The 11,001-nt window shown below is 41.6% G+C and overlaps 2 protein-coding genes across 2 annotated transcripts in view; both read left to right on the top strand.

The window, feature by feature from the left end:
• The first annotated feature begins 1,962 nt into the window (after nucleotides 1-1,962).
• LOC118933509 (interleukin-1 receptor-associated kinase 1-binding protein 1-like) lies at nucleotides 1,963-2,980 on the top strand. The gene has a single exon (XM_036927863.2). The coding sequence runs from the start codon at nucleotides 2,004-2,006 to the stop codon at nucleotides 2,532-2,534; it is 531 nt and encodes a 176-aa protein (XP_036783758.1). The 5' UTR covers nucleotides 1,963-2,003; the 3' UTR covers nucleotides 2,535-2,980.
• A 3,062-nt stretch (nucleotides 2,981-6,042) lies between these two features.
• LOC118933503 (leucine-rich repeat-containing protein 37A-like) overlaps nucleotides 6,043-11,001 on the top strand; it is a 41,512-nt gene continuing 36,553 nt past the window's right edge. Inside the window, exons 1-3 of the mRNA XM_057499502.1 lie at nucleotides 6,043-6,160; nucleotides 6,591-7,033; nucleotides 9,856-9,927. Of these exons, the coding sequence (XP_057355485.1) occupies nucleotides 6,047-6,160; nucleotides 6,591-7,033; nucleotides 9,856-9,927 (629 nt within the window). The 5' untranslated portion in view covers nucleotides 6,043-6,046. The remainder of the gene's footprint in view (nucleotides 6,161-6,590; nucleotides 7,034-9,855; nucleotides 9,928-11,001) is intronic.

The raw sequence follows: 11,001 nt of genomic DNA, 5'->3' as shown, positions 1-11,001 counted from the left end.
AAAAATCCTGCCACTCTTACAACATGGATGGACCTTGAGGGTATTATACTCAGTTAAATAAATCAGGTAGAGAATGACAGATACCATGTGGTTCACTTATTTGTGGGATCTAAAAACAAAAGAAAATGAACAAAAGAGCAATAGACTCACAGACCCTGAGAAGTGACTGGTAGTTACCATGGGGGAGTAGTTGTGGTGGGTTGGTGGGGAAGGTGGTGGAGATAATGGGGCACAAAAATCTCAATCATAATCCAAGTCAGTCACAGGGAGGATAGTACAGCATGGAGAACACAGTCAATGGTTCTGTTAACATTTCTGTACTTTGACAGTAACTGCACTAAAGGGGGTGAGGATTTAATAATGTAACTTGCACCACTGTGTTCTATACTTGAAACCAATATAATATTATATATCAACTATAAATAAAAAACAAATATGCTTGGAACATGGTAAGCAGACAAAATATGTTAACTATTATAATTGTTATCCTGTTGGATAATTTATTAGGTTATGTTTTTGGAATCAGAGACTAAGAAGTCCTAGCGTACTTGTCAGAGACCTTATCTGCTTTTAAGATTTACCCTGGCTTGCTCTTAGACTTCCAGCCTGGGCCCCCCCTGTAGTGAAGGTTTACTTACCTGGTCATCAGGTAGAATCTCCATCAGCTGTCAACTCTTGAGTACCAACCTTTAAGAACCAGACTAAATGTTTGAATTGTTTGCCCCTCCCTAATTAGATATCCTCGTACACACTTAAAACTACTTAAACCAAAAAGCCTGTGGCTCTAGTTTGCCTTCCAGAAAGTTGTGTTTCACTAAAGTACAAGGACCAATTTCTCCCAATAAAGTGTTGAAATGCTCTCTCTTCAAAGCTTTGTTCATTATATCTGGTGGTATTTTGGTTTCCAGGGAGTGGATACTTGCCTTGCTTCTAATATAACATATCTACTGTAGCCCAATTGTCTCTACTCTAGGTCTGAACTCACTTTGACCCCCACATAATGCCTTACTATTAAGGCATTATTGTTATCATACTGTAATTGAACATTTTTGTTTCCATAATTTTACATCCTATGTTGTTATTCCTTAGTTCCTCTCTCTAAGATCATGAATTTTTTGAAACACAGTTGATACTTCATATGTAATTTCCCACAAATAGTTAGGATAAAAACTGAAGTGTGAGATGAGATTACTTCTAGGAAAATGCTCTTATTTTCCACTTTTAGAAATTAAAAGAATGTCTAATGATTGGGTGCTCCTATTGTAGACAGGAAGTTTTAGAACAAGAATTCTGAATTGATTGTTAACTTTATTTCAGAAAGTAGTAAAATAGCTGTGGAGTATAGATCTTGTGAAGACATCACAGAAGCCAGAACTGAAGAGGAATTACAGGATTTAATGCAAATATGTAGATATAAATGTGTAAGGGGTGTATAGGCAGTGCAGCATGATTCAAAGCAAACAGCAGGATTCGGAGACATTTGGCACGTGCAGTCAACTACATCATGCTTTGGAAAATGGGGAACTTTGCCACTGCTTTTGATTGCAGGGAATTTCTGGGGCTTTTCCTGAAGTTCTGGCCCTTGGCTCTGACTCCATATTTAAAATTTGGAGAGCAGGATTGAGGGCCATCAGAGTACTGCTACAGTCGTGGACACAGGAGGGGACAACCGGCCTTTTGGGACTTCCCTCAGTCAGGATCTCGGGGATTTGGGAAATAAAGTAACTCTAGCACCAAGTGTGATTATGCTACAGCATTTGAAAACTATTATGCCTTTCAGATCAGGTGTATGACCCCGATCTCAATATCCTATATATCTTGTATGAAATGTGTTGCTGAAGAACCTTTCTATAAATTAACAATATGGATGCCCTGAATTAAGGATTAAGTTGCCAAAGTAATTTCTGAAACAAAATACTAATGTATTACACTAGGATGTTAAAAATAAAAGGACTAGGCCGCCGTCCAGTCTGAGGCGCTGGGGAAACCCGGCCGCCGCCAGTATGTCGCTGCAGCAGGCCCCTCAGTCCCGGGTGTTCGTGGAACTGGTTCCCTGGGCCGACCGGGGCCGGGAGAACCACCTGGTCTCGGCCGCAGAGACGCTGCCCGGCCTCCGCCGCCCGCCGTCCTCGGCGGCGGCCCCCACTGCGCCCCGCGAGGTGCACGTCAGCGGCAGCACGGAGGTGTCTGCGTGCCCCGACCGGGCGCGGGTGGCCGTGCGGCTGAGCAGCACCAAGGCGGCGGCGGCCGAGGCCTGGCGGAGCGTGGGCCGCCGCCTGGACTACGTCACGCAGAGCCTGCGGCGGCAGGACGAGCAGACAGAAAATGTAACTGTGATGAAAGATTTTAGAAGAGTGGAAAATGCTTATCACATGGAAGCAGAGGATAAGAATCCTCAGTTTCTTTGGCCACTTCTTATAAGAAACTATCTGGCTAGCCATTCCCTCCTAAAGCATCCACAACTGCTGTGCCCTCCTTTGGCCGCATTAGCCAAAGGACACCATCTACTCCATCTTCTGGAATGTCGCTTCTGATGACACACCAGAAGCCTGTGTCTCACTGTCCCTGTTGGTGAGCTGCCTTCGCGATCAGTGCTGACATCTACACGGGGGGCTCTGTCAGGATGCTTCTAAGTCATATTTCTCCTGTCACACTTGGTTATTGCAGTTTCAAAATGAAGTATGGGAGTCTGTATTTCTCGCTGACCTGTATTCCCATCCTGTTAGAATCTTGTTGAATCTTGATTTTATTAAGCATGTTTTACATTTAGTCCTGCCATCTTTATGTCCCTTGCTGATTTGGTCATCACTGTGCCCCTCTGTGTAATTAGTTAAATATTAATAAATAAAATTATTTTAAAATTAATGTTAATTAAAAGTAATGCAGTAAAAATACTGAGTAGGAGTAATCAATTATGAACCTAACTAATAGTATTGCCATGAATGAAGACTATATGTCAGCATCCTAAGACTTGTCTAAATATCCAGGTAAAATATAAACCCCTTTGGCTACAGTATTTATTTGATAACCTATCAAGCAGGAAGTCAAGTTTAGTGTATTATGACGCATTCTTAATGCTCCCAAATTTCCATGCTCAGTAGATTGGCCTTTGGATAGAAAGAATTTCGCAGTGGTTCAGAAGGTACAGATCAGAAGAAGGGTATAGAAGGGTGTAGAGTTGGTGAACTTCACTGTCAGGAATAAAAGCAAAGCTCAAGTCAGATGGATTTTCTACTTAACATCTGTTCCATCAAGAAACTCAGTAATCTGAGTCTGAATATATAATTTCAAGGCCCTTAAAAGATTTCTAGTCTTAAATTCCTGTGTACTTATTTTGCTATTCCCTGAATGCCTTTCTGGAGGAGCATTAAAAATGAGAAGCCCCATGTTCTTATTTCCAGAGACAGGGACAAGGAAGCCAGGAGACTAAAGGGAAGGAAAAGCTAGCTGTGGCCGCATCAGAGAAAAGACGTGCAAAGTGGGCTTTTTTTCTTTCCTCATCTCCTACAGACTAATTTTTAAAATAATCTGTTCTAGAATCTTGCTTGGAGTTAAAAGGTGTCCAGCCCACTAGACTGTAGCTGGTTCAGTTTTATCCACTTGCTTTCTCCAAAAATTAGAAGTACAAGTATTTTTGAAGAAGCTCTTGGCCTGTTTCTTTATGATAATTGAGAGTAACAATAATTCAGAAGTCTCATGAACAGAACATCTTTTAATAAGCTGAGATTAGATTTATCCAGGAGACAAATTCATTGAAGCACTTAAAGCCTCACCAATTTGGGATTCAGTTTCTCCTTTAGTATTGAAATTGCCAAAGTCCGGGAGATTCTTCTTAATCAAAGTGATGTGAAGCACTTACATATTGACATCAATCTGTTTTATAATTTAATACAGCTAATACAGAGTAGTGTGTAAATGTGTGTGTGTATATATACATTTGTAATCACAATATTTTACCTTGATGAAACATAAAAAGAGCACTCTGAATATGATACATGAATCCTCAAAATTTTATCTTTAATTAGTAGTCAAAAATTTTTATCGTAAACACCTCTCTTTAAAAATTGTGATGCAACATCTGTATGCTCCAATAAAGTGATTGCTTCATTCAAAAATAAATAAATAAATAAATAAATAGACCAGAAAATGTATTTCATGTCGTTGAGAGCTTAACTTGGGGCTAGATTACAGTTGACCCTTGTGAACTGCACAGGTTTGAACTACCTGGGTCCACTTATATGTGGGTTTTTTCCTCATAAATATATCAGAAAAAGTTTTTGGAGATTTGCTACAAATTGAAACTATTTATTTTACTGTAAGAATACAGTATATAATACATAGGCAAAGTGTGTGTTAATTGACTATGTTGTTGGTATGGTGAACAGTAGGTTATTAGCAGTTAAGTTTTGGGAGAGTCAAAAGTTGTACACTGATTTGCAATTGCATGAGGGTCAACACCTCTAACCCCTGCATTGTTCAAGGGTTAGCTGTATTTAACTCATGCCAAAGTTTGAGAAGTTTGTTTCGAAAGGTAGGAAGTAGAGAAAGAAAAGAAAAGGTGGTTATGATCTCAAAGAAGTCTTTGAAGTGTTTCTGTGCAAAATAATATTCTAAATTCCATTTTTGAAAAAACAGTCAAGGACATTTCAAACTTATCCAAGTTTGGGCTTTAAGAAGTCTAGCTTCTTGTGAGAAAGGGACTCAGTATTGACCTTAAAGATTTCAGAAACCTGGTTGTAGATTCATTTCTACATGAGGCCAGTTGGGAATCAACCCCACTTAAAAACCATTACTATGTGCTAGACTCTAGGAATAAGATGAAGCCCCTTCTGTCTTGGTGTTCACATGCTAGAGGTTGTATCAGACAACAAACAAAAACTGAAATACAATAGATTATAAAAAAGGGCTGTGAAGGAAGCAATTGGGTGCTGGTTGCATTATTTCAAGAAAATCATTTAACCATTCCAACTTAAACATCCTATGTATCTTCTCCATGTGTGTACACAGGGTAGACCTCCGAGAAGCAGTGGTGTTCTTCTAGGTTAGTGGCTGTGATGAGCCACAGTGGGATGGTAAGGGTTTCCCACACCAATGTAGAGGGCTATTCACTAGTCACTGAAAGAGGTTTCAGACCCTCTTTCCCAGAATGGATTGTTCACCCCCCAACGGCCCTTCCTATAGCAATTTTGGAGTCATCACTGATTCAGTGGTAGTCCTCATGTAGTAGAGTGGTGAATTAATAATCAGACATGGATATACTGAGAGTTTAAAGAAAATGGCAACATTTTAGAATGACTGTAAAGTGTATTTCCCTCTCCACCACCTTAACAGGTGTTTGTTTTTCAGGAAAGCTGCTTTTCTTGGAAGCAGAATGTCTCGAATTTTAGCTTTGAAGAGGAAGAGTTGCCAGGACTGGACGAGCACTTTTGAATTTCCCATGATGCCAGACCCAGTGGCTTCCTTGGGAAACTCTGCACCACCTCCACCCTTACCCTTCTCTTAACCAACCCCCACTATCCCTGGGCTGCCAGAAGCCAGGGCCACCCAGATGTGCAGCCCAAATCCTGTCTCTCTCAGTGGGAAGGGGGATCTGGAGGGAGGTGTCTGTAGCCTTTGCTTGGGGAGGGGATGCTTAGACTCCATGATTCTGAGAAAGGACTTGCTCAGGTGATGTGGAGCCCATCTCAGCCTGAGCCTAATGTGTCATAAATGAAGGGTGGGACTAGGCAGGGGAGGGGCACGCAGTTGCTAAGGATATGTGAGCATCAGAGAGCTGTCATAATGATTCTGCTCTGGCTTAAGGGAGCTGCTCTGGTCCTCTGGCTCATTGTGCCCTGGAGCCTTTGCTGCCATGTCCTGGCTGCGTTTCTGGGCCCCGTGGCTTCTTGTGTTGCTACCATTGTGGCTGCTGGTCCAGGCAGCCCAGCCTCCGGGTTGGGCCCTGGATCCTGTGCAGCTGACCCCCAGACCCCCAGGACCAACCGAGTCCTGGTCTTCGGATCCCTCCAATCTCCCTCTTGAATTTCCCCATCCACGTCAACAACTGATGCATCCTGTGGTTCCTTTCCTGTACACTGGTTCAGCTGGAGAGCTGCCCCCAGGACCAGATCTTTGGGACAAGCCTGGCCAGCATGAAAGTCATCCAGAGGTGGTTCCGGAGGTAAGTTGGGACTAGAATCAGGTCCTAGATCTGCCTCCTTGACTCAAAACTGTGACTAAAATTGTAAATGTAGATCAGGCTGAACACTAGTCATTTGAAATACTTGTTCCACCTCTAGGTAGTGATAGTTCAAAATCAACAAGGTTTATTGTTTCACTTCCAAACTTGGAGAAAGGTCTAGCTCAGTATCCACGGTTTACCAAAGTTCTTATTGGAACTTTGCAAAGAAACATCTAAAACAACAATTGCAGGATGATTATTTAGATCCCAATAGGGATGTTGCTATACTAAGGAGAAGCTACCTGTAGAGTTTCTGGGCAGCCCACATCAGCCTCCAGAGGCCCCTGAGGAAGTTGAAGCTTTCTCCCAGAAAAGTGTCCCCATTCATCATGGACAGAAAGTTGAGGAGGCTGAATCTTTTTCTCCCCAGGTGGATTCCCAGGATCAGCATCCAGAGCCCCCAGAGATGGATGAGAACTACAAAGACCTGCAGGCGGCCCTGGCTGAGCCTTCCTTCACTCCTGAAGAGGCTGAGCCTCCTGTCCAGGAGGAAGCCCCAGCTCCACCTTCAGCGCACCCTCAGGGGACACCTCCACATCCCGGGCAGGTTCCCAGTCAGCGTCCAAACCTGACTCAGGTCACAGCTGCACCTGGGGACCTGGACATTTCCGTACCTCGGCAGCCAGAGCCGTCTGAGACAGGTTTTCCATCACTGACTCAGAATTCAGTGGTGAACACCACCACAAACAACATATGTGAGCTCTGTAGCTGCACAGACAAGACGCTGGCATGCGTTGGTCTCAGTCCAGAGCAGAAGCTCCAGAGTGTGCCCGTGCCAGAGCCCAACGCTCACAATGGCACCTTCACGATCTTGTAAGAACCGCCTCTCTTCATTTGTTCTCTGCATCCTGCCTGACCTGGCAGCATTTTCCTCAAGGTCTTCCTGGCCCCTCATTTCCATACCCTGTGTTGACTGATTTTCTGTTTTTATCTTTTGTTAACTATTCCTTGTCTTCCTTTTCCTTCTTAATATGTTCTCCCTTCTCCAGTCTTTTACTTGTAATTGCCCTTATTCTCTTTCCTTACCCGCTTTTTTTAGTTCTGTCATTTAAGTCTTTAACCTCTATTCTACCATTTTCCTATCATTTTTAGTCCATCTTATTTGTAGTAACATGTCCCTATCCTCCTTTCACTGGTTAAGAGTAAAGATTCTGGAGCTAGACTGCCTGGTTTGAACCCAGGTCTGTCATTTATTAGCTTTGTGACTCAATTTCCTAATCTGTAAAGTGGGGATTATGGTAGTTACCATCCCATAAGATTGTTGTGAGATTTAGATGAGTTAATACATGTAAAGCCCTTCTATATGTGCCGAGTATCCACGGCTTACCAAAGTTCTTATTGGAACTCCAGGCTGATTTGCAAAGAAACATCTAAAACAATTGCAGGATGATTATTTAGATCCCAATAGGGATGTTGTCTATGCTAAGGAGAAGCTACCTGTAGAGTATATATGAGTGTTAACTGTTATTATTTGGTCCCTCAGTTATGTCCAAAACTTTTTCCTCTGGCTTTTTATGTATAGCACCCATTTTTTGCACAACCCAGGGCTAAGTACTGTGGGAGCCACAGATGTATAAACATTGTCTCCAGAACATGACAGTGATGGGTAGAAAGAAAGAATATGCATTAAAAGGGAGGTGATAATTAAGTACTAAAAGAGATAGAGACTCTAGGTACTGTAATTCAGCAGACCCTGTAATCACTGGGATATGGATCTCAGGGAAAGCCGCTTTGGATAAGTGACAATTTTAGCTGGGACTTGAAGAGTAGCTATAATTTGTTAAATAGGGGGGAAAATGTTCAGTGTAGGCAAAGGCATGGCTGCAGGAATGATCAGGATTTCATAGACCAGTCTGGCTGTAAAGAACTGGTTAGGAAGCAATGAAAGATTTTGAAAAACCTTGACTATCAGCCATAGGGGTTTGAAAATTGCAGTATGAGAGATGGAGAGCCATTGGAAGTTTTCAAGCAAGAGAGACAAATGATTAAAGCAATGGGATTGTTTTAGATTCCATATGTAGAGTGACCTAGAGAGGAGAGCTTGATTCAGGGAGACCAAACAGGATGTACTACTAGCAAAGCCTAGGAGTGAAGTGAAAAGGGGCTGAATCAGAAGGGTAGCGCTGGGAGTAGAAAGAAAATCCTGAGAGCGCGACAAAGGAAGAGTCAGTAGGACTTCGTAAGTGACCGACTAGAGCTGGAGGGTGGGATGTGCAGGAAAAGAGGAAAATCAAATTTGACTCTAAAGTTTCTGTCCTGGGTGATGAGGAGAGTGATGGTGGTAGAACAGGGGGAAATACAGCAGCTGGGAAGGAAAGCCCGTTTGCGGGAGACGAGTTCAGTTGTAGGTGCCTTTTATCGGTGAGCGTAAGGCACGCAGAAGGCTTCCGGTTGGGTGGAAATTTCCACTAGGCAGAGGAGCAGACAGGTATCTGACTTATTTCTGACTCCCCTGAAAAATAGGTAACTTGTTGCTGAATTAAGTACTAAAAGAGATGCAAACTCTAGGTACTGTAATTCACCAGAACCTGTAATCCTGGGATATGAAGGTCATATCCATATTTCTGCTTAGTTGTTTATCATTTTCTCTTTGTGCGTTTCCCTATGCACTGTCTCTGAGATATCTTTCCATATTAGTCCCTCTAAATTCTAATTGCCCTTCTCCTAACAACTGGAGAGATCTCAACAGCCGGCCCTGAGCCAAGTGTGGGAGTGCGCGCCTCACGGCCCTTTGGTCCCAGCGGGGCACTGCTCCAAAGCTTCTCTTTGAACTCTGGCTTTTGTAACCCGGCGTGTCGTCCAGCAGGCTTCCCGGTATTTGACTAAAGGGAAAGATTCAAAGTCATCCAGAGAGTTAGTGGTTGAAACTGAACCTCAAGCATTTCACAGCTTCTTTTAAACACACGTAACTTATGGATACATTCTCCGTGTTTAAAAAAAGGAAAAAGGCACAGAAGTATAAAGGATAAAACATGGAAATCCCACTCCACCCTGCCTACCACCCATAACTCCTGTTACCATTTTGGTGTGTGTCCTCCCTTCCAGTCTCTTCCCTTTGCATTTCCCCCCAGGGAGATAGTACATTATTCATTGCTCGGTGATTTGTGCGTTTCCCTATGCACTGTCTCTGAGAGATCTTTCTATATTAGTCCCTCTAAATTCTAATTGCCCTGCTCCTTCTAACAGCTGGAGAGATCTCAAGAGCAGACACTGAGCCAAGTATTTGGTATATAAAGAAATCATAGTGTTTCTTTATATTTATTGTTGATGATAAATTTTTAACATTTTGTCTGCTTAGTTGTTTATCATTTTCTCTTTGGAAGGAGTCATTTGAGATACCTAGGTGATTTTAGGAAAAAATACTTACTTTCAAGGTAGTTACGGGCATTATCCACCCAAGAAGTTGGACAGATAGGAAGTTCAGTCTCTGAGGAGATGCCCTATTGTTTGTGCCCCATGTTAAATCTTAATTAGCTGTGCAAACTGGGAAGCTGATAGCTGAGGACACTAGAAAGCTGGTATTTTCTGCATTTGAATATTCCCTGGTTGCCATGATAAGGTTGCCATGATTCTTTTGCTTATTCGGTTCATTCTTTTCCTACCTATTCAAGGATATGCACTGTGTTTCTTCACAGAAATTTCCAAGGAAACTCTATTTCTTACGTTGAAGAAAATACATGGAAGTCATACACTTGGGTTGAGAAACTGTGAGTATATTCTCTCCAAATATGAACACAAAAAACTAACTGCATTGTAACATGTTTCTTGGTCAAGAGTTTTGAAGTCAGTAGTTCTGAGAAAAGGTATTTCTCTCTCCATATCTCAAATCGACCTCTATTGATTGCAATTCTATGTTTATTTTAAAAATTAAATTTGGTGGGTTCCCTTTAAGAGTCAACTTAAACTTACTTTCCAGTATGCAAGGAACACATGTTCTCAATATATAAAAATGAAATAACAGGAAGAGTGAAAACCTTTCGTGTGTCCTAATCCCCCACCCCTGAGGTAACCACTACTCTGAATTTAGTATATATATCCTTCCAGGTGTTTTCCCATGAATTTGTCTACATAAGTATTTACAGATAGCAAAATGGGTTTGTTGTGTGATTTTCTTACCTTTTCTACATGAAGGATAACATCCTATGACTGAATGCTTTCACTTTTTGATACAATTTAGATTTCTTCCCACTACATAGAAGGCTACCCCATTTATTTAAACTCCTGCATAATATTTTATGGTATAGATTTATCACAGTTAATACTTCCTGTTTTGCTGGATGTTTAGATTCTGTTGTTTTCTTATCACATGCATTGCTCCAATGAATATCCTTGTACTCGTATCTTTGTTAACATGAGCAAGTATCTCTGCAAAAGAGATATCTAGAAGTGGAATTGTTGGGATTAAGACCGTGTAGGTAAAAAATCTGAATTGCCCTCAAAACGGTGTGCCAATTTATACTCTAATCAACAGGCCATGACAGCTTCATTTTCCTACACCCTCTGCCACTGGGTATTTTTTTTGGCTGGTATGTGAGGGGTGAATAAGAGGGGCCCCATCTGAATTTGAATTTTTCTGATTACTTGGGAATTTAAATATCATTGTATGTCTACCAAACATTTGTATTCTCAGAATTGTCTGTTCTTTGCCCATTTTTTTGTCTGTACTTTTTTTTATTGATTTGTAGAAAAGTCAGTTTAGACACAAGTGATTTTGGAAAAAATATTTATATTTAAAGTAATTAACTGGCATTTTTCAAGACTATTGTATCATTACTCATTCG

Source organism: Manis pentadactyla, chromosome 4, assembly GCF_030020395.1.
Source record: "Manis pentadactyla isolate mManPen7 chromosome 4, mManPen7.hap1, whole genome shotgun sequence".
Lineage (NCBI taxonomy): Eukaryota > Metazoa > Chordata > Mammalia > Pholidota > Manidae > Manis > Manis pentadactyla.
This window is presented reverse-complemented; position numbering and strand designations above follow the sequence as displayed.